Source organism: Geotrypetes seraphini, chromosome 7, assembly GCF_902459505.1.
Source record: "Geotrypetes seraphini chromosome 7, aGeoSer1.1, whole genome shotgun sequence".
NCBI lineage: Eukaryota > Metazoa > Chordata > Amphibia > Gymnophiona > Dermophiidae > Geotrypetes > Geotrypetes seraphini.
Window position 1 is genome coordinate 35,250,623 of NC_047090.1, and position 26,717 is coordinate 35,277,339.

Consider the following 26,717-nt stretch of genomic DNA (forward strand, 5'->3'; position numbering starts at 1 on the left):
GTTAGCGCGTGATGAAAAGTCGCACGCTTTATCCCTGCTAGCGTGGCTTAGTAAAAGGAGCCCAAAGAAGAGTTTGTTTAAAACAGTCAGCTATTATAAAACAAAACATGCTACATTGCCATAGGATGGTAGGTCAGAAACAATCTAGCTTGCAAACCCGACATGGTCCATGTTTCTGCTTTAGAAAAAGGTCTGCCTCAGGGGTACAGATGACGATCTGAGTATGGATATGAGACACAAGTCTCTATGATGGAGAAGTCTGGGTTTAGAATATCGTTTCGCTCAAAGCTGCGTGACTAAGCATACATCCGTAGTGAAAAAGTAAAAATTCCTTCCCTACTTTTTCTCTATAATATGTTTTGCATGGGGTCTCTTTCCTTGTTATTTTGAGTAGATTTATTAAAATGTATGCCTGACATGTCTGAACGTCTGCCTTAATTCTCTAAAGGCTCCTTTTACTAAAGTTGCAGCTAAAGCGCCTTTATTGCGCACATTTTGCAGGAATTTCTCATTCACTAAAGCCAATTAATCAGTTAGAACAGTGGATCGCAAACTGCATGCCATAGCGCACTAGTATATCACAGTAAGATTCCACAGGTGCCGAGAGACGCTGGTGGGGAGGAGAGGCACGCCCTGTAGGCAGTCAGCTGGCCAGCACCTCTCCGCACCTCTCCTCCTTCAGCAAACCCCCACTGGCATAGCAATTGCACGTGCAACATCATCGCGTCGACGTCCATGCATTTACGGAGGCCCTCCAGCCGCGGCCCCCCGAGTTTTAGTGTGCCGCGGCCGCAAAACGTTTGCAGAATACCGAGTTTGAATACGCATGAGATCGATTTGCACACGCTGCCTCGATTACATGCAGACCTAGCTCATGAATATTCACGGCGGATGTCCTGGAAACCTGATGGGACCAAGGGTGCCCGGAGGACTGGGTTGGGAATAGTTTCTTTACCCACCGATGTTGTGTTTTCCATTCTCTTCGCAAAGTCAGATTTCTTACTTCATTACAAAAACTGCACAAGGCAGAAGCTGCATAAACTAAAGTATCCTGTTCTCTTGCCACATAATCTCATGATTTTACGCTCAGTAACAAGCAAACTACTGTGCAACCCTTTATCGCATTTGTGCCTGGATTCTCCAAATGACACTGATTTTTTAGGTGCTGGTAAGGTGCCTAAGCTCAGTATAAAAAAACCCAACAACACTGTTTAAATGATGTTTTTACTGAGTTTCAAGGCACCTAAAAAAATCAGTTCTGGATTCACACCCATGTAGGCGCTTTAAGTCACCTAATGTGAATGTGGGTGTGGCTAATGTCGGAAGTGGCGTTAGATGACCTAAAGCAGTAATGTAGGCCTTAAAAAACCCTGGCCTACAATTCTTGTGCCAAAACAAACTGCTCCAAAACCCTAGGGCACATCTACTAAACAGGTCTCTTAACACTTAAAACTTGCTTTCGTACAGATCTTCTTGTCCTCCGTGGCGATACACCGAGCTCACCAAGAGGGAAGGAAGAGACTCAGCAATTTAACAGGAGTATCGTGGAAGGATTTCCAAACTCCCTAGCTCAGTCATTGGCACAAAAACCTCTCCCTCTGGTGCTCAGAAGTCTTTAAATTGTTGCAAAAGGTTGTTACAAAAAAGTCATTACAGAAAATCGTTCCAGGCACGCCCGCCGTGCAGCTTTCAACACTTTTATCTTGGTTCAAAGCAATTTTGTAGCAGTCCAGCGGGAAAAATTGTCAAAAGTACTTAAAAAAAAAAAAGTTTCATTGGGTTATGGCTGTAGGATACTTTATGAAGTGACATTGCACTGGAGATTACCTTGCATTTAGAGAACCTGTTATTTCCCTGATGCAGCGGAGTTCACAGCCGCGAAACGCTGTCAGCGCCGGAGTGAAAGAAGCGTGTGAAAACTCTCGGGGGAGCTCTGAGTGAACGGCTTATCACTGTCACAATCACAGCAAATATACACGGATGTGTAATTTACAACTTAAAGTTTGCTTGAAAGATTAAAAGATACTTTTGATCATTTGTCCCGATGGACTAGTACAAAATTGCTTTGGACCAAGATAAAAGTGTTGACAGCTGCACAGCGGGAGTGCTTGGAACGATTTTCTGTAATGATTTTTGGTAACAACTTTTTGCAACAATTTAAAGTCTTCTGAGCACCAGAGGGGGAGGTTTTTGTGCCAATGACTGAGCTAGGGAGTTTGGAAATCCTTCCATGATACTCCCATTAAATTGCTGAGGCTTTTCTGTCCCTCTTGGTGAGCTCAGTTTATCTCCACAGAGGACAAGATCTGTATGAATGCATGTTTAAGTGTTAAGAGACCTGTTTAGTAGGTGGTGCCCTAGGGTTTTGGTGGTTATTTGTCCTACTCTTCCTCTGTGATGATTTGTTTTGGTTACATTTCTTGTGCCCATCTTTCACAGTGGCCTACAGCTTGGCTGCCCTTGGAAGCCAAGCAGGGTTGGGCCTGACTAATACCTGGATGGGGGACCACTGGGGAATACCAGGTGCTGTAGGCTGCAGGGCCCTATGTTGGGCAGCAGCAACATAGTGGAGCCACACACTGCCCAGGAGAAGGCAATGGCAAACTAGAGAATGGCACAGGGACAAATGTGTCCCCATCCAACTCAGTTTCCCCATACCCACACATTTTGTCACTGTCCCTTCCCCATTCCTGTAAGCTCAGCCTTAACCACACAAATCTCAAACACTTATGATTTTAAAGTGTTCGAGGCTTGTGCAGATGAGGGCGGAGCTCAGGCATTGGTGGAATGAGGGATTATGACATCACAATCTGAGCTCTAGAATGTTGCTACTAATGATTTTGAAGTGTTTGAGGCTTGTGCAGATGAGGACGGAGCTCAGGCATTGGTGGAATGAGGCATTATGACATCACAATCTGAGCTCTAGAATGTTGCTACTAATGATTTTGAAGTGTTTGAGGCTTCTGCAGATGAGGACAGAGCTTGCAGGAATGGGGCAGGGACAGGAATAGAACTCGCAGGGATGGGACATGAAAATGAGTTCCTGTGGGAACAGGGAAAAATTTGTCCCCGTGTCATTCTCTACGGCAAATCACTCCTGAACTCTGCCTTGAAACATCACAGGGAGGATTCCTCAGTGTGCAAGCAGCCATGGGTTGGTGGTCAACTCAAAGGCATGCACACACACATCTTTCACAGAGGCACAATTCTCTATACAGCACCATTGCATGACTGCCATATAGAGAATCTGGGCCTGTTTATTACGGGGGAATTCTATAAATCTGTTAGGCTCCAGGAAGATTCATGCTAACCTAGCAGTCTGCAAAAGGTGATCTGCGCAGAGCACCCTTTATAGAAAACTAATCAAGTACAGATCTCACACCTAAGGTCACTGCATTTATGTCTGGTTTAAATGCTGCTGCACAACCAATGGCAGCTGGGTTCAAAAATGATCCTGTGCTTAATTTGTGGGAATGCCCCTGACTTGCCACACCCCCTTTTGAGGTGCATGCTATAACATTTAGGTGTGCATTTTATAGAATAGGATTTAATTGAAAGTTATATGTCCAACTCGAAAAACGTGATTCTAGAAAATGTAGGCACCTAGTCCAAAGCGTGTAGTTAAAAGTGGGCATGGCTAGGGATGGATCGTGGTCATACTGTTGAGTTAGGCATCTATTTTTGACTTAGGTGCAGGTATTTAAGCCAATAAAATCCTGGCATAAATCGGGTGTGCCTAAAAGCTGTGATACCCGATGCCGATAAGCAATACTAAGCGTGATTCTATACCGTGACCCTAACTTTTAGAGAATCGTGGTGCTGATTTTTTTTTTTTTTTAGGTGAACTATACGAGGTCTGTCAAAAAAAAAATTCCAGGACTGATTTTATAAAAAAATTTATTAACAATCTTACAACTTATCCCCTCGGGTTCCCTTCAAATTACTCCCCTTCCCTAAGGACTCCTTTTATCAAGCCGTGCGTGACTTTTAATCATGCGCTAACCCCCGTGCTGGCCAAAAAACTACCGCCTGCTCAAGGCAGGCATTAGCGGCTAGCACAGCCGGTGGTTTAATGCACGCTATTAGGCGCATTAAACCACTAGCGCGGCTTGATAAAAGGAGCCCTATGTGTACACTTTTCCCAACGCCGTTTCCACTTCTGGAAATAGGCCTTAAATGCATCTTCAGGCATTGCCAGAAGTTGCTGTGTTGAATTTTGTTTTATGTCTTCAATGGTGTCGAACCGCTTTCCTTTCAGCGTGGATTTAAGTGTAGGAAACAAGAAGTCAGCAGGGGCCGAGTCAGGAGTGTAAGGTGGCTGAGGAAGAACTGTCATCGCGTTTTTGCGCAAGATTCGTGAACTTTTTTGAGGTGTTCAAAACCACCTTCCACGACTCATGACATGTTCCCCATAAGCCACTTTTGACATTTCATAAGTTTCTGTAGCGGTCTTACCCAGTTTAAAACAGAACTTCACGCTGTAGCGCTGCTCGTTAAGCTCACCCAAGATGAAAAATAGCCGATCACGAAAACACACGTTCTCCAAAAAAAAACCAAGAAACTGCTGTAGCTCGGAGATGAAAACAAATTTGAACAAATGGTAAAAAGGAGGTTACTCTGTAGGGACCATGGATCACTTGTTGTTTTATTATCCTCTGATACTCAATTTTGGGAAATCAATATGGGACCAAATTAATATGATACTGGAAACGTCGATTCCATTGTCTTACGATGTGGTCATATGTGAGACTGTTGAAGGTTAACAATCCAATAGATAGTTATAAAAGCAGACTTCTTATGATCATGACAGGGGTTGCCATGCAAATGATCACCAGGAATTGGAAAGACTGGGACAGGCTGGGAAACGCTCTGTTTACATTATAGATATGGAAAAAAATGTACGTAGAGCAAATGAGAAATAACATAATTTTTTAAGAAAAAAATATGGCGCCCATTAGAGAAATTTGTGAAACAAAAGACTGAGTAAGTAATGAACTTTTGATTCCTTGATGATCCTTACGCACATCCAGAGAAGGTGGGCGGGGGGGGGGGGGGAGAGAGAAAAATGTGTTTTTTGTTTAATATGGGGCTCATAATCGAAAGAGAAAAATGTCCAAAAACGGCCTAAGTCGGCACTTGGACGAACATTTCTCAAAAACGTCCAAGTGCCGATAATAAAAACGGGTTTTGGATGTATTTCTAAACGACCTTGGGCTTCATAGTGCCGCTGAATGACCAAGCTAAACGGGGCATTTCGAGAGGCATGTTGAGGGCGGGAGTTGGGCGTGATGTGGGCCGGCTTAGACTTAGTCGTACAACATTTATAACTGAAAGTTTTACAATAGAGCCTAGACGGAACTTGGATGTTGTGACTTAGACCATGTAAAACATGGTCTAAGTCACAAAAACCCACCTAAAGTCACCAGATAAGTACTGAAAACACATAAAACAGACCCCCATACACTACCCCCATGATCACCGACCCCCCCACCCCCACCCCCATAACAATTTTAATCATAACTTTAAAATTCAGCCTCCAGACCATCAACACCTGGCCGCCTGGCATAGGAAAGCCTAGTCGTCCAGCCCAGAGGCAGCTTAAGTCATCTTGGTGGTGGGTTAGGGACTCTTGGAGAGGAGGACCCATGCCCATAAGCCCCTGTAATCACTGCATTGATACTTAAACATGTGCACTCCCCTATACACCCCCAAAACCCTTTTGTGCAGGCATATAAGTGGCTCCTGCAGCCATAAGGGCTATAGGGGTGGTAGATAAGTGGGTCTATGGGATTCTGGAGGTGGTTTGGGGGGCTCATCATGACCTATAAGGGAGCTGTAGGGAATAGAAGACATGGCACCCTTTTTGTGAAGTTCACAGCAGTGCCCTGTAAGGTACTCCACTAGTTAGGTGGTATGTCTGGGTGTGCAGTCCATCACTTTGCAGACCCCTCCTACATCCAACAGGGCTTGTTCTAGGCGTTTTGGACTTGGACGGAAAGTTGGACGAAAATGTGGTATAAAGATGGACAATTTAGTGGCTTGGACGATCAGATCGGCAGGACGTATAATTAAATGATTTTCGAAACAAAAAAAAAATTGGATGTATCTTTCGAAAATGTGTTTTAAGCTGTTTTTTTTACTTTGGATGACTTGTAAGATGGATGTAAACGGACTTAGACGTCCCTTTCGATTATGCCCCTCCACGTGTCTGTAGAAATGTGCTGATTTGTGTGTATTCTGATTGTATACTTTGCTTGCACTTGTATAAGTTTTGAAAATGAATGAAGATATATTAAATAAAAAAAAAAAAAAGGAGGTTACTCGTGAGGTTCCAAGCTGCCTAACATCACCTAGTGCATTTCAAAAGAACTTCCCTTCGGCGCACAGTTCATACTGTCCTGGAACTTTTTGAACAGGCCTCATAGACCTGCATATTAATCCTCTATCTATAGCCTTCAATCCCCTTTTCCCAATGCCGTACTCTGTCCTACCATGCCCTCTGGAAGCGCATTCCAGGTGTCCACCATCCTCTGGGTGAAGAAGAACTTCCTAGCTTTGGTTCTGAATCTGTCTTCTCTTAATTTATCCGAATGCCCTCTCGTTCTTGTAGTCTTTGAAAGTTTGAAGAATCTGTCCCTCTCCACTTTCTCTATGTCCTTCATGATCTTGTAAGTCTCTATCATTTCCCTTCTAAGCCTCCGCTTTTCCAGGGAAAAGAGCCCCAGTTTCTCCAATCTTTCAGCATAGGAAAGGTTTTCCATACCTTTTATCAATCTCGTTGCTCTTTTCTGAATCCTCTCGAGTATCACCATGTCCTTCTTAAGGTATGGCAACCAATATTGGACGCAGTACTCCAGATGCGGGCGCACCATCGCCCGATACAACGGCAAGATAACTTCCTTCTTTCTGATTGTAATACCTTTCTTGATAATACCTAGCATTCTGTTCGCCTTCTTAGATGCCATTGCGCACTATGCCGACGGTTTCATTGTCTTGTCTACCAGTACCCCCAAGTCCCTTTCTAGGCTACTTTCACCCATTACCAGCCCTCCCATCATGTAGTTGTACCTCGGATTTCTGTTTCCTACGTGCAAGACTTTACATTTTTCTACATTAAACTTCATCTGTCATCTCGTCGCCCACTCCCCTAGTTTGTTCAGGTCCCTTTGCAAATCTTCGTAGTCCTCTTTAGTCCTAGCCCCATTAAATAGTTTGGTGTCGTCTGCGAATTTTATTACTTCGCACTTCGTCCCTGTTTCTAGATCATTTATAAATAGCAGCGGTCCAAGCACCGACCCCTGCAGAACACTACTCGGGACCCTCCTCTAGTCCGAGTAGCGGTCCTTCACTCCTACCCTCTGCTTCCTACCCGCCAACCAATTCCTGATCCATCCATTTTGCTGATTGTCCAGCCTTCTTTTGTGTAAACCACCTAGAAATTGTTAGATTATGGCGGTATAGAAGAATAAAGTTATGTTATGTTACAGAAAGGCAGTAGATTAAATAAATTTATAAGCTAACAAACATGCATGCATAAAAATCTACATTTACAAGAAAACCTTCATAAAAGAAAAATAAAAAAAACCCTCTCCCTGAAATTTGTCAGCAAACACTGAGGGCTCCTTTTACAAAGCCACGCTAGGGCCTTAACGCGTGGATTAGCGCGCACGCTATCCGCTACTTCCTCCTTTGGAGCAGGCGGTAGATTTTCGGCTAGCGCACACTATAGCCCTAAAACCTCTAGCGCGGCTTTGTAAAAGGAGCCCTGAGTGTGAAGGCCAGTAGAAAGGGAAGAAGGGATCTCCCGGGGAAAGTGATCTATTTTTTTTTTAATCAATCTTTATTGATTTTTAATCTAAAACAGTGCCAAACAAATAAAAGAACAATATATCCTATATACAATGCACTATTATCTGTACAGGTAACACATATATCATTCAAGATTTCTTAGAATTAATAGTAACATATAATATAAATAAATATAATATAATATAAATGAAGAATAAAGTTACCTAAATGTCACCATCAAAATTTATTTCCCTCCCTCCAACCCCCCTCCCCCCATGGATGTGTAAAGGTAAATGAACAGAGGGAAATATAAAGTGATCTATTTGACAAAAAAATACTCCAATAAATTGTAAAATGCATGTGCGTTGCCATTGATTCATGCTTTCTCTCATTTTACAGATATTTATGGAAGAACCAGAAATAGAATCAAAATAAAACACTAGGGAGAGGAAAAATGAGCTTTTTATAAAGTACAGCCAGGAAAAGAGATAAGAAATTGAGATTGGGTGGAGACAGGGGTGCAATTTATCATCCCGTCGTACAGTCTAAATTGTGTGTTCCCGGGCGTTGGACTTTACTGACTGAGAACTCGCTCTCTTTAAGCAATTTAGAGACAGGTTGTAAGCGGTTCCACTCCATTTCTTTGTCAAGGCTCAGGAAGTTTGTAGCGTGGGATTACGTTAATTCCCTCAGAAAATATTTGTGGTATCCAGTAAGTCGTCATTAATAAGTAAACTATCCGATAACTGGGATTTGGGACTTTTCATGATTAGCATTTCCCAAACGAGGCCTTGAGCAGCTCAACACAGCTTCAGGATCTGACTAGCAGAATGAATTTATAGCTACAGAAGCTGGAAAAGCCAGAACAGGTACAGGATTCTGCTGGGGTAGTACTATTTTTAATCTTTAGGTCATAGACACATCCACACACGTGTATCTCATCAGTTTTATTTTCAGAGTTAAACAACTGCATTTGGGGGCAATAGATTTGTTTTTTTATTTGTTTGTTTTTGGAAGGGTTTTGTTTTGGGGGGTTTTGCTCTTAAACTGGAACTAACCGTTGCATTTTTAACCTCAAACTCCAATGAAAAGCAGAAATACGCCGTCTCCCACCCTTCCTTTCAGCTGTAAAAGTTCAACAAAATGAAACAGGCACAGTGCTTTAAAAGTTATACCATATGGATCTGGAATGGCCAAGCTGTCATCCCCTCACACCCCTTCTAACCCATCACCAACCCCCTGATTACAAAAGCCCCGCCCCCCTCGCTGCACTCACGCACTTATATTCTAAACTAAACTAAACTAAACCTTAGGTTTATATACCGCATCATCTCCACGATCGTAGAGCTCGGCACAGTTTACAGGAGTTGAGAGAGAAAGGAACTCCAATGAAGGTTAAAGGGTATAGAGAAAGGATGAATGGGGGGCTTACGATGCCAAAGATGGGGTAAGTATTACATTTTTGAAAACAGCCAGGTTTTCAGATGTTTGCGGAAGAGTTGGAGAGAGCTCAGGGTCCGGAGGGGGGAGGTAAGGTTGTTCCAGAGCTCAGTGAGTCTGAAGGGGAGGGAGGTCCCTAGTTTTTCTCAGCAATAACGCCCTAGTTATTCTCAGCAATCATGCCAATGATAAATAAACCACACACACTTTATTAATGGTAATAATCAGGCCGCAGCTTTGTTTATTGGGCCTAACAAGAAGCAATGAACAATTGCTTCGTCCCGAGCTACAAGACATTGCAATTTACAAAACTCACAATTGTATTCCCCTGACCCTGCCATATCAGCAAGGGCCTAGGGGTGGCATCGATCTCCATGACTCTATTCCGTGCCACGGGCCTCAAGACATATTCGCTCACTCGAGCTCCCTTCCCTTTAACCGCTCCTCCCCTGATGAGCCTAGGGGCGTAGGCATGGACCGCTATGCCTCCCCCCCTTACAGGGTCTCCTGACCCGCGGCATCACCACTCCACCGAGCTGACTGCCAAATACCCGCTCATCTTCCGATGAACCAAAACCTTGTAGCTCGGGTTACCACCACAGGCCTGTAACTTACAACCCCTCCCCCCCACACACCCAAAAACAAAGCTGCGACCCCAGGGATCCTGACAAGTCCAATTAACGGGAAGGGGTAAAACGCGGACCTGACAGACCTCGCAGATCTAAACCCGCACGTCCTTAAAAATCTGAGCTCCGTGCTGTTTATAGTTAGCTTCTGGCTCTGACAGACCTCGGTGACATTGTAGCGCTGACGGATCCTAATACTTTTCCCTCCCTATGCTGAGACGGATCCGTCAGCGCTAAATTGTCACCGAGGTCTGACAGAGCCAGAAACTAACTACAAGCAGCACGGAGCTCAGATTTTTAAGGACGAGCGGGTTTAGATCCGCGAGGTCCGCGTTTTACCCCTTCCCCCAACTAACCCCATCAACAACCATCCCCCAAATGCCTTTTTCCCCTAAGCACCATGAACCATCAACAGAAGTACTCCCCACACCGTAACCCCCCCCCCCCCCCCAATCTGAGGACAACTCCACACCCTTGCAGAGTAATAGGCCATGTTTCCCAAGCAACACACATCACTTTTGGTTTTCAGAGTTAAACAACTGCATTTGGGGCAATCGATTTGTTTGTTTTTTTACTTCTTTGTTTTTGGAAGGGTTTTGTTTTGGGGGCTTTTGCTCTTAAGCTGGAACTAACCGTTGCATTTTAACCTCAAACTCCAATGAAAAGCGGAAACTTGCTGTCTCCCACCCTTCCTTTCAGCTGGAAAAGCTCAACAAAACGAAACAGCCACAGTATTTAAAAGTTATTAGACTAAAGTCAAACGACCTTCCTTCCCGAAACCATTCCTCCCTGCCTGCCTTTGTTCTAAACTTCACTGCACTTTTTTGCAGGCTTAAATCTGTCAGGGGCGAAGTTTGGAAGTTTAAGCCATCAGCAAATATTTACACGAAATAACTAGAAAACGCACTCCGGGTAGGTCAAATTCTGCATTCTACCAAACTTGTAGGATCTTGCTTGGTTGAGCTGAACGCTGATCCTAAACTCTAAAAGCAGAAGAGCCACAAATCTTGGCTAAGCTTGCATGGGCTCAGTTGGCAGATCTTTGCTGACTGATGTGTTTTAAGTCGTCAGCTTTCTCGGAATGGTAGGAAGGTAACAGGGAAATAAATCTGTGTCGTAAAATATAAACCACTGGGTGGTTTTTTTTTTTTCTCTCCGTTCTAAACTCGTGCAGCTTAGTAAATCAACTTTAGATCCCTCCTAAAACATGTCTTTACTGGGTCAGAAGCTAGAAAGAATGCAAACCCAATCAAATCCGAATAGAAATTGCAGGCGTCTCCTTTAAGATTGAAGTTGGGCAGGAATCCAAAGGTGTAGCAGAAACAATACAGAAGTTCAAAGTTGGAAGAAATTGCTTAACTTCTAGCTCAGTGAGCTTTGGAGGCAGACCGGGACTAACGAGCGAAAACTGTAAGAGGCTAAAGGAAAGATAATCTGCCATTTGCTTATTTTATTATTAATGATAATAATGTTTCTTTGATGCTGTTTCAACTCTTTCAAGCTCATCATGGCACCCTTTGGAAGAAACTTGTTAAAGACACGGCACAAAAATAGGTACGGCGGGTTTTTGGGGGTTGAATTTTGGGGTTTGGGGGCTTTTTAGACACCCTCTAGGCATCTGCCCTACAAAGGATCGCAAGAGAATGCTTAAACCCTTTGTAGAAAACCAGACAAGTTAGACTAAAGCGCGCGCTTAGTCTTTTGGCGAATTGCTAAGCTCTGCCTTAGCAACATTGTTGCAGTGCGGCTATGCATTCTCTACAATTGTTTTGGCATTTACAACTCCTTGTGCCCGATCTCAAAGGATTCAAATGTATGTTAAATGTTTACCTTAGAGGTAGTTTGGAAGGGATGTGCCGTCAGGTTGAAAATTGGTTGGACCAACATTAAAAAAAAAAACCCCAATGCTCTAGTCTGTGGGCTTTTAAGACTATATGGGTCTGTTTTCAAATGAGACCACATTGTAAACCATTGTAGAGATTTCTTTCGTCTTCGTTTCCTCTTTCTCAGTCCGCGCTTTGAGTAGCATTTCAACTTACACAATGGCATAGAAATGGTATAAGTAGCTTCTATGATTTGTTTTTGTTTTTTTTCAACATTTTTTTGAACAATTCAGATGAATTCTTTCCTTTCCCTGGCAACCTCACTTTTTTTGTTTTCATGCTGTAAACAACCTAAAGAAACTTTATTTGCTCAGCATTCTCTAAGGGACCTTATTAGTAATGGGGGAGGGGGGGGTGCAGCCAAAATATTTTGTTGGAGTTGTGTTTTGTTTAGTGTCCTGAGTCATTTACAGGAAATTTCCCTCCCCTTGTTTAAAAGCAGCCTGAAAACCCACCTTTTTGATATAGCTTTCAATCCTTAACCCTGCTCCTCTACCTTCCAACCCAGCCCGCTGATTAACCGTTCCCCTTAATTGTATCCATGACATCCTGTTTGTCTGTTTAGATTGTAAGCTCTTTGGAGCAGGGACTGTCTTCTTTGTGACTCTGTTCAACACTGCGCAAGTCTGGTAGCGCTATAGAAATAATTCACAGAAGTAGTAATAATGTGAAGAGTTTCATTCTTTTGGAAGCAGAGCTGAGCTTGTGATGTCATAATGCCTCATTCCACCAATAAGAGCCAACCCCATCAGTGATGTCACAATGGCTTGACTGTCCTGTACTCCCCTCTGCCCTCCAACCCAGGCAGCAGATTAACCATTCCCCTTAACTGTATCCATGTCATCCTGTTTGTCTGTCTTGCCTGTTTAGATTGTAAGCTTTTTTGAGCAGGGACTGTTTTCTTCTTCTTTGTGACTCTGTGCGTCGCTGTGTGCGTCTGTTAGCGCTTTAGAAAGAATTAATAGTAGTAGTAATAGTAGTAGTGTGCATTTTTCAGAAAGAGTGTGCACTTTGGCAATAGAGGGCAAAGAGTGTGCGGTACTGTGGAGGAATGCAATCCCTCCCCCTGTCTAGAAGAGAATGCTCCTTTTCTGGATTGCAAGCACTCTTTCCCATGAGTGTGTGTACTATTCATCACACATGAAAACAGGACATTTCAGGTCTCTCCCTTTATTTTAAAGCAAATAGGACCCAAAAAATGGAATAAGTGTTGCCGGCATTGCCCATGCCATTTCAAATGAATGCAATGTTAGGAAATTCTACTTTACGGAGAGGGTGGTGGATGCCTGGAATGCGCTCCCGAGAGAGGTGGTGGAGAGGAAAACGGTGACTGAGTTCAAAGAAGCGTGGGATGAACACAGAGGATCTAGAATCAGCAAAATAATATAAAAAATTGAACTAAGGCCAGTATTGGGCAGACTTGCACAGTCTGTATATGGCCTTTGGGGAAGGATGGGCTGGAGAGGGCTTCAATGGCTGGGAGGGTGTAGATGGGCTGGAGTAGGTTTTGACAGAGATTTCGGCAGTTGGAACCCAAGCACAGTACCGGGTAGAGCTTTGGATTCTTGCCCAGAATTAGCTAAGAAGAAAAAATAAAAAAAAAATATAAATTGAATCAGGTTGGGCAGACTGGATGGACCATTTGGGTCTTTATCTGCCGTCATCTACTATGTTACTATGTCACATCTCTAATTGATCATGGGGTTTTCCTATATAGTATGGGAAATACCTTTTTATGGATAAATTTGATTTCTAATTACTTCTTTCCCTTTCACGCTGTATATATAAATAAAAAAAAATACCACCAAGATTTCATATGTTTAAACTCTCTTTTCCATCATTAAGAGGAATCGAGTCCATGAGTAAAATTTCACATTCCTTTCCATATTTACTAACTGCAATATGGAATGGACGACCTCCTCAAATTAGATCGTGTTTATCTCTTCAGTTCTTTTGAAAAACCTTAAAAACCACTGTTTCATCTTTTTTAGGCAATAGCTCCAATGAATGTTAATGGATTTTTCTTTGTGATCTAATTATCTTGTTCTATGAGTGTCGGGAGCAGCACGGAGCATTCAGCGCAGCTCCCTGCGCTAATAACCACTATCGCGGTTTAGTAAAAAGGGGGAGGGGGTTATGTAAATCGAATCGAGCTTGATTCGGTATATAAGATTAAGAATTGGATTAGATTGGATTTCCATTGTGTATGAAAAAATATACTTTTTAACACTACGTGAATCTGTAATGCCAAGTGCTGTAGTTAAATGCTGTGGGACTTAAGACGTTTCAGAGTTAAAATTCAGCCAGCAGCAGTGTTCTTATGTTTTCCTGAATTCTGCCAGCATTATTCCCAGATATTCAATGCTAGGCCATGTCTGGGCTAACTTATAGCCAATTAGGTCAATATTAATCACATAACTACATAAATACATAATTGACCTTTTCTCCTTCTCTGCCAACAGACACAAGAGAAGCTAATCTAATCTAATCCTTAGGTTTGTATACCGCATCATCTCCACGTTCGTAGAGCTCGACGCGGTTTACAGTAGGAGAAATAGGAAGGAACTACAACAGAGGGTTAGAGGTAGAATTGGGAAGAAAATTTACAGGACTCATTCCTACTTCGTTTTCCCCCCAGTTAGAGGTTGCAAACTAAAAAAAACACCATGAACACCTTCTTTCACATCAAGCAGCATTGTGGGGTAAAAACCTAGATCAACTGCTTTCGCCCACTACTATGAGGAATTCAGAAAACGTTCCTAAAGTATCTAGACAATTGACCCACTCATCTTCTTTCTCCTCCATAGTGATTCCTCTGTCCTATTAATCTCTTTCTCCTCAACAACGCATTTCCGGTCCTATTAACTCTCCTCTTCCCCCCTCTTAAATTCAATCAATTTTTACCTCGCTTAATCTATTGTAAACCGCATAGAACTTAACGGTATTGCGGTATATAAGCTGTTATTATTATTATTATTATAACTAGCCATGGGCTACCACATAAAGGGGCCCTTTTTCCAAGTAGCAGTAAGTACTAACTTAGCACTCCTTAAAATCCACAGCCACAGGACACGATCAGGCGTCACGCACTAACTTTGAGCTTGGCATGTGATCAAATATACTTTGGATATTTATTTTTTAGCACTGGGGTGTATTTAAGGATGGAGAGTAAGCACGCCCTGCGCTAATCAGTTACCAAGTGGTCATTGGCGTGCACTGACCAATTAGCGCAGGATTAGCGTGGGAGCCATTGCTGCCTACAAAATAGGTAGCTGTAGGGGCTCGCATGTTAATTTTGAAATTAGTGCAGGGCCATTAATGGGAACCCCCCTCTCCCCCCAATTGTGGCCATTTTAGAGCCATGCTAAAAATTAGCTTCAGCGCTATAAATAGCGTAGTCCGCTTTTCGGCACGGCTTTGTAAAAGGTCCCCAAAGATAGGACTGCGTTCTATGCGATCCCCTTTACGGTTTATGGTTCATTAGATTGGATATACCACTTTCCTCAAATGCAGCAAAGTGATATACATAAAAAATAGTAAAACCTCTTAAAGTGTGGCAAGGCTTGTGTTTGTCTGCCTGGTGGTTAGAGCTGTAGCCTCAACGCCTTGAGGTTGTGAGTTTAATCCTAGCCTGCTCCTTGCGACTCTGGGCATGTCCCTCCATTGCCTCAGGTAGCACAGTTGGCTTGTGTTGTGAGCCTGCTGGGACAGATAGGGAAAATACTCAAGAATATTTAAAGGGCTCCTTTTACTAAGAATAGCGCGCGCTAAATTGCCATGAGCGCTAGACCTTAACGCCAGCATTGAGCTGGCGTTATTCTAGAAACGTACCGCGTGGAATAGTGTGTGATATTTTTGTGCGTGTGCTAAAAACGGTAGCGCACCTTAGGGCTCCTTTTACAAAGCTGCGCTAGAGTTTTTAACATGCGTACCAGATTAGCGCGTGCTATAGCGCACACTAGCTGAAAATCTACCACCTGCTCAAAAGGAGACAGTAGCAGTTAGCGCGCGGGGCAATTTAACGTGCGATATTCCGTGTGTTAAGGCTCTAGTGCGGCTTTGTAAAAGGAGCCCAAAGATTATTCAATGTATTGTAAAGCTATATTAGTATTTTTAGCTATGAATTTTAAGGTTTTTTTGTATGTTTATCTTACTATATTTTAAGACTAGTATTTTAGCCCATTACATTAACAGGTGCTAGAATATATGTCTGTGTGTCTTTATTTCTGTCTCTCTCTCCCTCCCGCTGTCTGTCTCTCTCCCTGGCCCCCTTTGTCTGTCTGTCTTTCTGGGTCTCTCCCTGCCCCTGCGTCTTTCTTGTTTTCTTTCTATCTATCTGTCTCTCTCCCTGCCTCCTATGCAGCAGCATTTCTCTCCCACCACTTCCCTGTGCAACAGCCACAGCAGCATTCCCTCCCCCTCCATTTTCCTCCCCCACACCACTTCCCTGTGCAGCAGCAGCGTTTTCCCTACCCCCTCCCCTTTTCCTTCCCGCGGTCTGGTCGGCTCCCTTAGTTTCCCTTCCCGCGGTCCCGACAAACCTTCCGATTCCAGCAGCATCTGCAGCACTCTACACACGATGCTTTGGGGCCTTCTACTGCCCAGCAAATCAAGGCATTAGAAGGCCCCAAAGCAGCGTGTGTAGAGTGCTGCAGATGCTGCTTGAATCGGAAGGTTTTCAGGACCCGCTGCCCTTGCCAGACCTGAAGCGAGCTCTGGGGATTTTGGGGTTTTTATCCTTCAGATGGCAAGAGCCACCATGGCCGACAGGCTCTGCGCCACTGTGCGCATGCGCACTCTTACCTGTGGGTCCCTTCAGTGCACGGAAAACGGGAGCACGCAGGTGGGAGTGTGCATGCGCGCTTAGGGTTTTATTATATTAGATTATGTAAGTATATCTTGTTAACCGTTTAGTTGTAAACAGTATAAAAATTGTTTAAATAAATAAATAACATTATTTTTCATGAAACAATTTATTGAATTTTAAAAAATTTATAAAGATACAACATATCAAATCAAATGAAAAATACAAACCGAAAAGCATAAAACATGAACATAAAAACATAAGCAATGCCTCTGCTGGGTCAGACCTGAGGTCCATCGCGCCCAGCAGTCCGCTCACGCAGTGGCCCAACAGGTCCAGGACCTGTGCAGTAATCCTCTATCTACCGTATTTTCACGCATATAACGCGTGCGTTATACACGATTTTTACAAACCGTGCATAACCTTGCGCGTTATATGCGTGAGCGCGTTTTACAATGTTTTTTTACATAGTTCCCCCCAACGTCTGATTCACCCCACAGGACCGCTCACACCCTCCCCCCCGATGTCCAATTCACCCGCCCCCCCGCAGGACCACTCGCACCCCCACCCCGAAGGACCGCTCGCACCCCCACAGCCTCCCCCCCCCCATCATGGAGAAGCTCCTACCGTTCTCCTGCTGCTTCCTCTGCTGACGGTCCCGGGCCTTCTGTGAGCCCTGCTCTGAAATGCTTCCTCTTCCGGCGGTCCTGGCCCTTCTGTGAGCCCTGCGTCTGCGCTGCTTCCTCTTCCGGCAGTCCCGCCCTTTCTCTGACGTCAGATACAACGGCAGGATAACTTCTTTCATTCTGGTTGTAATACCCTTCTTGATTATGCCTAGCATTCTGTTTGCCTTCTTAGCAGCCACTGCGCACTGTGCCGTCGGCTTCATTGTCATGTCCACCATTACTCCCAAGTCCGTTTCTTGGGTACTCTCATTTAATAACATCCCTTCCATCGTATAGTTGTACCTCGGGTTTCTGTTTCCCACATGTAATACTTTACATTTCTCAACGTTGAACTTCATCTGCCATCTCGTCGCCCATTCCCCTAGTTTGTTCAAGTCATAGGGTGTCATAACACATCATGAATCCAAATTAAGCATAATACTGTACATTAATCATTGAGGGGTCCTTTTACTAAGGCGCGTTGGCCATTTTAGCGCATGCTCATACGTTTCAAGTTTCTATTAATATTTGATGGATCGCTTATTCAGTTTACTAAGCGATGTACAACTTTATAAAAACAGGTTGTGAAAACAGACAAAATAACTTCGGACTTACAAATCTAAAACAGACATGAGTCGTGGCGGGTAGGGGGGAAAAGTTACAATTCTTTGTTAGAGAGTAAAAACAGAAAGGGGGATAAAAAATTCGGGACTTAAAAACATCTGGTCATAGGTCGAAAGATGAAAGGTTGAATGCGTCTTTAAAAAGGTAAGTTTTAAAAAATGTTTTAAATGAGGGAAGATCTTTTTCTTCTCTAATGTACTGTGGTAGTGAGTTCCACAGTTGAGGGGCCATGACCGAAAACATATCGTGTCTTCTAATGCCTATAATTTTCAGGAATGGAACAGATAGGAGATTTTGAGATGTCGAACGAAGAGACCGGGAAGTGTTATAAGGGATAAGCATTCTGATGACAAATTGAGGTTCGTTAAAAATTAAAGATTTATATACTAAAAGTAATATTTTGAAAATGATGCGATGGCTAATTGGGAGCCAGTGGGAGTCAATCATTAAGGGTGTGACGTGATCATATTTTTTAGCATTATGGATAAGTTTAACAGTCTATTTTGTATTATTTGAAGTCTTCTTTTTCTTTTTGTGAGATATTGAGTAAAAGAGAGTTGCAATAATCAATTTTGGCTATGACCAGAGAATGAATTAATATGTTGATGGATTTGGGCTCGAGAAATTTAGAGATCGAGCGTATCAAACGTAATTTGAAAAAGCATGTTTTAACTATATTACTAATATGGTCGTGGAACGATAGTTTGTCGTTGATGATGACACCTAAGATTTTTAAGGAAGACACTAACTCTAAGGGAATGGCATTAAGGACAAAAGGGGTACTCAGAATGGTGTCCTTTTTCCAGGTAAAAAGCATCGATTTAGTTTTTTGAATGTTTAGAGCTAGTTTATTGGAGTTGAGCCAATTTTTTATAATTTCGAGTTTATTGTTGATTGCCCTAATTTCTCCATTGTTTTCTGGGTCTACAGGATGAAGGAGCTGGATATTGTCCGCGTATGCAAAAGATGTAAAGCCTATTGATTGACATATGCTTAGTAGTGGAGAAAGGAAATGTTGAACAAAAGAGGTGACAGAATAGAACCTTGGGGGATACCATAGGTCAAGGAGTAGACTTTAGAATTTTCGTCATTGAATCTAACAATTGAAGAGCAATTAGAAAGAAATGAAACAAACCAGTTTAAGACTTGGTCGTCGATACCTAAGGATTCCAGTCGTTTGAGTAATAAATCATGGTCAATTGTATTGAAGGCTGCAGATAGGTCTAGTGAAAAAAGAACTACTGGTTTGTGATGATCTAATAATAATAATAATAATAATAATAACAGTTTATATACCGCAATACCGTTAAGTTCTATGCGGTTTACAAAAGATTAGTGGAGTACAAGTTGAGTTGACGTACAAGTTGAATTAACTTAAGGGATGTGGGGAACAATGGGGAGAAAGAGCTGTCTAGGTATTTCAGGAATAGGTGGGTTTTGAGGCGTTTCCTGAATACCTCATAAGTGGTGGGCAATAGGAGTTGTTCTAGGTCTTTACCCTATAGAGCAGCCTGATGTGAGAGAAGATGCTCATGGTGCTTTTTTAGTTTGCATCCTCTAACCGGGGGAGAAACGAAGTGCAAGTGGGAACTTCTCTTGTGTTTGTTGGCTGAGAAGGAGAATAGGTCAGTGATGTATTTACGGTTTAGACCGTAGAAAACTTTAAAACAGAGGCAGGCAAACTTAAACTTTACACGAGCTTCCATCGGCAACCAGTGTAGCTGTTTGAAGTATGGCGTCACGTGATCAAACTTCTTTAGACCGAAGATTAGTCTGACCGCAGTGTTTTGCATTAGTTGTAATCGTCGCATATTATTTTGGGGGATTGCTAAGTAGACGATGTTACAGTAGTCGAGTTGACTTAATACGAGGGATTGTACCAAGATTCTGAAGGCAGAGTTATCAAAGTATGCTTTGATGGATTTAAGTTTCCAGAGGGTGAAAAAACTCTTTTTGATTAGTAGTAGATGTTGTTTATCAATCCTATCATTGAGTATTCTGTATTGTGGAATTTCCGGAAGCCGGTCTGGTTCGGGTGAAGTGCATTTGTAGAATCAATGAAATCTGAAAGTTGGTCAAATACAAGTCTTTCGGTTATTTTGGCAAGGAAAGGTATGTTAGCAATGGGACGATAGTTCGATACTTCATCTGGGCTAATTTTGATGTCTTTTAGTATTGGAGTATTGGCAGGTCCCAAATTTTAAAAGTTTCATTGAAATAGACAGAAAATCCCACTACTAGGGCAGCAAAATGGCTTGCCTTATTGGTTTAATGGAAACTAAAAAGAAATACAAGCCCGAGAGCTCGTCTAGAGGGCATAAATAATTAGGGGAGGGGAGGCTTGTGCGCATTCGAGGGGAGGGCTGTGAAGAAGTTACAAGCGCGACAGGGCAGGATTGGCCAGCCATGTCAGCAAGAGTCTGAGGGGTGGCATGTACCCCACATGCCCCATTCACCAGGTTCACCCGACCCAGCAGGTAAGGCTCCCCCGCTGGCCTGCAACTCATCCCACCAGCCCAAGAACCAGTAGCTCGAGATACCGCTCCCGCTATTTGCACTAATCTACCCAATAAGCTAACTCAACAGAAATAGAAAACAGGGGGAGGGCAGGAAAGCTGCCTCAGAGGACCTGGAGCGCCCTGAGTCCTCCAAGGTCCCAGCCTCTTATCACCTCCCTCCCCTCACCCTTACAGCTGTGCCCGCCCAATCCCGTTGCTCTTCCTCGGTGGGAACGACCCGCTGACTAATCCTGCCCTGTCGCGCTTGTAACTTCTTCACAGCCCTCCGCTCGAACATGCACAAGCCTCCCCTCCCCTAATTATTTATGCGCTCTAGACAAGCTCTCGGGCTTGTATTTCTTTTTGGTTTCCATTAAACCAATAAGGCAAGTCATTTTGCTGCCCTAGTAGTGGGATTTTCTGTCTATTTCAATGAAACTTTTAAAATTTGGGATCTGCCACCTATAATAGAGGCAACGGAACTATAAGGCATCCAGAAAGGTATGACGAGGCCACGGCACCAACAGAAGGACAAAGGGTGCTAAGAATGGCATGAAGACTCAAAGTCACAATCAGAAGGGCAAAGCAGCACAAAGACTCAAACCTATTGGCCAAAATGCACAGCATGTCAACATTGGAATGAAAATCCCACATCAAGAGAATAAGGGAAAAGCAGGGGTGTCAAAGTCCCTCCTCGAGGGCCGCAATCCAGTTTTCAGGATTTCCTCAATGAATATGCCGGAGATCTATTAGCATACAATGGAAGCAGTGCATGCAAATAGATCTCGTGCATATTCATTGGGGAAATCCTGAAAGCCTTACTGGATTGCGGCCCTCGAGGAGGGACTTTGCCACCCCTGCTCTAGTGCTATAGGAGATGATTAAAGAAATGTTGAAATTTGGCTTCTTTTCAGTGCTAGGCCCTTTGGGATTTTATTAATCCTCTTCTAACACATTTTGAATAAATGAAATAAATCGGATATACAAATCTATTCGATAAGCAAAAAAAAAAAAAAACATTGAGAAAGGATATGATGGAAAGTTGTCAATTCAAAAGGAATTGTTCTTTATTTTGTTCTTCAAACTTTATAGTCAGAGGCATAGCCGATAACTAGCATCAGGGGGAGCGGACAGTGAAAAAAATAGACGCCATCATGAAACCAGCAAAGGTGCCATTTTTACTGAATAGGCACGTTTTCTTTTGAAATCCTTTTGGGGGAGCGTCTGCTCCTCTCACATCCCTCCTATCTATGTCTCTGTTTTGTGGTATTATAGCATTAATGCAATGATACATGAACATAAAAACAGTCATACTGTGTCAGGCCAATAGTCCGTCTAGCCCAGGCTCCTGTTTCCAAAAGTAGCCAATCCAGGTCACAGTACCTGGCAGGAACCCAAATGGATTTAGGAGGAACTAAAGAACAGCTCCCTTGCTTCAGTTGTGATCCATTTGAATCAGGCATAATTCTCTAGGAAAGTTGATGCAAAATAACAATCATTCAACATAGGACTTCTTGTTGCTGTTAGGTGCCATTGACTTGTGCTCAAGACCTAGCAACTTGATGAATTGCGGATCTAGAAAGAAATCGGTTTTGTGCTAGTCCGGAAAGGTCCTCCACCGTCATCCCCATGGCTGTTTTCAACCTGTCAAGCCATCTGATTGCAGGTTGTCCTCTTCGCCTGGTTCCTTTGATCTTCCCAAACGTGATTTCCTTCTCCAGTGATCTCTCTCTTCTGATGGTCTGACCAAAATAAGACAGTTAAACTTTATCATCTGGGCCTCGAGTGACATAGCTGGTTTGATCTCTTCCAGAATTGATTTGTTAGGCCTGACGATCCAAGCATGTCCATGCAATCCTTCTCCAGCACCAAAGCTCAAAGGAGTCAGTCTTCTTTCTGTCTTATTTCAGTAGTGTCCATTATTAGTAACAATATCAGTGCTGTATACTGTAAGGAATTGGACCAGTGGTTAATAGCCCTTTATTTTTACTCACTCATAATAATGTAGACTTAAGTTGCCATGCTGTCCAAAAGCAAATGGCGAGCTCTTGTGCACAGATAAAGTATACAGGTGTCAATATTCAAAATGGTTTAACATCCCTTGGTAAATCCCACTGAGCTGGCCAATCATTGACATTCAGCGTCACGCAACCAGGCAGTGCCACTGAATATCAGCTCTAACAGGCCATAGCAAAAGTCGCTAGTTGAGGAACAGTCCAACAAGGTCATGCATAACTGGTTAAGTTAAAATCAGACTTGACTAGCTATGGGTTAGCGCATAAAGGACCTCTTTTACAAAGCTGCAGTAGCAAGCCTTGGTGCGGCAAATGCGACACAGCCCATAGGAATCAAATGGATTGCGTCGCATTGGCTACATAGGAATCGCTACCGCAGCAATGCATAAGGGGTCAAAAACAGGACAACTATTTATATATTCCTATTGGTGCATTAAACCTGGCTGGTTAGATCCGATTATAGATACCTAACAAGACTCCATCCCCAGAACACCCTTGGAATGCCCCAACATAGCTTTAACCCCCCCCCCCCCCCTCCAAATTCAGGGCAGGCCGGCACTCTGAATGTTCTACGCTGCTCCCAATGCTCATAGGACCTCTATGAGTGTCGGGAGCAACGCAGAACATTCAGTGCGTGGCCTGCGCTAAAACCATTATCGCATGGGGGAGTTGATGCTATCTGGCCATTTTCAGCAAGAATGAGTTGTTAAGATCCGCTGAAAATGACCAGATAGTAGCAACCAAGTGAGTTAACCAGTTTGTGGTTATTTCTAGCCAGCTAACTCACTTTGAATATTGATCAAGAAATGTCTTTTTTTTTAAATCTTTAATTCTTTATTATGATTATTCATTACAATAATAACAAATATTCATGAATATCCACAAAAACTCTGTATATAAAATACATTGAAACATATATATGGAAATAAATCAACTTGATCTAGTCCACATTTAAGTGGTCGCTAGAATTTAGACTAGGAAATCAACTCTTATGTATTCTATCATCACGGACAGGCTAGATTGGCTTATTTTATATATCATTCATCTTCCTCCCAATTGAAAATAACAATAACAGAAATTAAACTTTTAATAAAGGTTTCTCCTTAATAAAATCTTCTAGCTGGATTGGGTTGAAAAACACATATTTATAACTTCCATACGATATAAGGCATTTGCACGGGAATTTTAAAAAGAAAGTAGCTCCGACCGCCAAAGCTTTAGGCTTTAGCTGAAGAAATTGCTTTCTTTTAAACTTAGTATCCGGAAAAATTGTCACTCGTTGACCACAGAACAGATCTTGTTTTTTTAGAAAATGTAATTTCAAAATAGCCTGTTTTTCAAGTTCCGTCTTAAAGACCACCAACAGAGTAGCACGTTTACTAATTATATCCTTTGTCTTTTAAATTTTCCTATTACACATTATCTCTCTCCCATAGAACTCTTGAAAATGTATTTGAGGGAAATATTACATTACTAGTATTTTAGTCCATTACATTAACGGGTGCTAGAATATATGTATGTCTGTCTTTCTTTCTGTCTGTGCTTCTCCCTGCCCCTGTCTCTTTCTTTTTTTAATTTCTGTCTCTCTCCTTCCTGCTGTCTATCTTTCTTTATTTCTATCTCTCTCCCTCCCACTGTTTGTCTTTCTTTCTTTCTGTCTCTCTCCCTGTCCGCTGTCTTTCTATCTTTCTGTGGCCCCTTGCCTGCCTGCCTTTCTTTGTCTTTCTCTATGGCCCCCTTCTTTATCCTCCCCAAAGCAATCCAAGATTGTTCCCTGGCCCCCCCCAGCACAACCCTCTCCCCAAAGCAAAGCACGTTTCTCCCTGGCCCCCTTTGTCTCCTCCCCCCCCCCCCCATGCAGCAGCATCATGTCCTCCAACTCCACTTCCTTGTGAAGCAACATTTACCTACCCCCACCCCACTTCCCTATGCAGCAGCATTCCCTCCCCCTTTATTAAAGGCATAGTCGGCCTGGAGGAGCCGGTCGGGGCGGTGCTCCCGTGCGCAGTGGGTGATCGGCCATTTTTGCAGTGTTGGATCCTTTAGTTTGGGTGGCTGACTTAGGCCCGAGCGCAGCGTCGGCCTGGAGGAGGCGGGCGGGGCTCCCATGCGCAATTCCATGGTCAGCTGCATGGGAGTTTAGAGCGATGCCGACAGCCGTGGCGGCGCCTCAAGCCGCCTTAGCGCTGTCACGGCAACCCGCCGCCGAGCTGTCTTTCCTTCTCTGCCGACAGGGACCACCGGGGGCTGGATGCGGCGGGGAAGGAGGGTCTTGCCTGGCCATGTCCGGTCGAATCGCGGGCCTGCTCTCCTTCCCCTAAGTTCCGGCCCCTTACTCCGGCAGGGGGGGGGAGGAAGAAGACCATAAGCCGAGGAAGAAGACCGTAAGCCGCGCATGCACACTTCCTAGCTACAGCTCACGGAAAACGGACGCATGCATAGGAACTGCGCATGCGCGGCTTACCGTTTTATTATATTAGATATTAAAGTGGATATCTTTGAAGTTGATAACCTCTATTACATTCCAAGAGTTTCTAAGGAGATAGTAGAAGAAGGTGGTATGGACCAACTAGTTTCACCTGATAGTTTGAATGTATCACAGTTTCTTGAATCCTCTAAGGAAATGTCTTTTTTTTGTCTTCTCGTTATTTTTTTTGTAATAACATGTAATGACATAAGATATGCTATTGGCATTTTTTATGTTGTCACAAATAACAGCTGATGGTCTATCACACCTTTTCAGTAGAAGTATTTTTGAACTTTTATTTTATTAATTGTTAATATGTTTCTTCATTTTTAAAATCCAATATAAAGTGCAACAGGTTAACAAGCAATTCGTATAATAAACAGCACTCGGAACAATCAAATAATTTAAAAGTACATAAAAGCCTCCTCCCAAACCCTCCCCCCCCTAGATGTGTACAATACTCCTTCAGGACTCAAAGGGAAATAACAATATTTCTTACAAAATTCTGTTAATGGACCCCCCAATCTCTTTGAATTTACTATAGGGCTCCTTTTACAAAGGTACGCTAAGCGTTTTAGCGCACCCACCGGATTATCGCGCGCTATAGTAACATAGAAACATAGAGTATGATGGCAGAAAAGGGCCGTCGGCCCAACAAGTCTGCCCACTCAAAGAAATCTCCCTCAACAAGAACCCTCCCTCTAAGAATTTCCCGGAGCGAACCCACTCCAAGAACCCTTCCTCAACAAGAACCCTCTTTTTAAGCATTTCCCCGGAGCGAACCTACATGTATATCCCATCGTCCCATCGTGCGTTACTGGCCTCAACTACCTGACGTGGAAGACCATTCCATCGATCAACCACTCTTTCGGTGAAGAAGTATTTCCTGATGTCATCATGAAATCTCCCATGAAATCACCCTCGAGTTTGAGCGGATGCCAAAAATCTACCGCCTGCTCAAAAGGAGGCAGTAGCGTCTAGCGCGCGGGGCAATTTAGCGCGTGCTATTCCACGCGTTAAGGCCCTAACGCGCCTTCGTAAAAGGAGCCCATTGTGTCCCAATTGTAACTGCCAATAAAGCCATTTCTAAACGGATTTGTCTTCCGGTTGCCATAATCAATCACCTTTTAGTAAAATTTTAAAAATAAGGCTGAAAATAAGTGAAATTGCTGCTGTGGAAGGAGGAACTGCACATTCGCCCGACCATTTGCATCAGCATCCAACCCATTAGAATGGTGAATAAAAAAATTTTAGCACATAAAAATGCTATTAACAGGTCTGCTATTGATAAACATTTGGGACAACATTCCATGGGAGCAACACATTTATGAAGACTTTTTTTCTTTTTGTCTTGTGCATGCCAGATCCCGCTTGGAGAGGCGGTGACTTGGGACAGTTTGTAGCTACAAACAGAACAGAGACCGATATATCAAATCCAAAGGCACAGTTGCTTTGTTGTGTGGAGTCTTTTGATGTGAAGTCTCCTTTGCATAAGCTGTAGACATTCGGGTAGGATCCCGGCTGGCATCCCAGTTTCGGCAGTCTGGAGTGCCTTCCTCGGGGGGACAGGCAGGTGGCTGGGAAAGCATAAAAACCGTGCATTAAAATGATAAATGTGGAGGCATTGGATTGAAACTTAAATATGGCTAACAAGATGATTAAACATGGGAATGTTACATTGGCGCTAAATTAGAGTGCCATAAATAAATATTGTACTTTGATCACACTGGGGTGGGGTGACCATCATGGAGAAGAAACCGTGTGGTTATCTTGTGAATCATGTGGAAAGAGAGTGGTGAGAACACGTTTATTAGTTTTGGGGGGCTCTTATGACATGCTTGTATATTTAGTCCTCCAAAATCTTGTGAAACACACTGAAATCCTTAAGACTTGGCTAATACACAAGC

The 26,717-nt window shown here is 43.2% G+C and overlaps 1 protein-coding gene across 4 annotated transcripts in view; it reads left to right on the forward strand.

Moving 5' to 3' along the window:
- The first annotated feature begins 10,580 nt into the window (after positions 1-10,580).
- Positions 10,581-26,717, forward strand: part of RASSF9 (Ras association domain family member 9) — a 37,529-nt gene continuing 21,392 nt past the window's right edge. Inside the window, exon 1 of one of the 4 annotated variants that reach the window (XM_033952798.1) lies at positions 10,581-10,766. Coding sequence is in view for 1 of the 4 variants with exons in the window: in XM_033952795.1 (XP_033808686.1) it covers positions 11,362-11,408 (47 nt within the window). In the remaining 3 variants the exon portion in view is untranslated. Of the gene's footprint in view, positions 10,767-10,917; positions 10,939-11,031; positions 11,409-26,717 lie in introns of those variants that run through there. The other 3 variants (XM_033952799.1, XM_033952795.1, XM_033952797.1) reach the window with 3 other exon arrangements.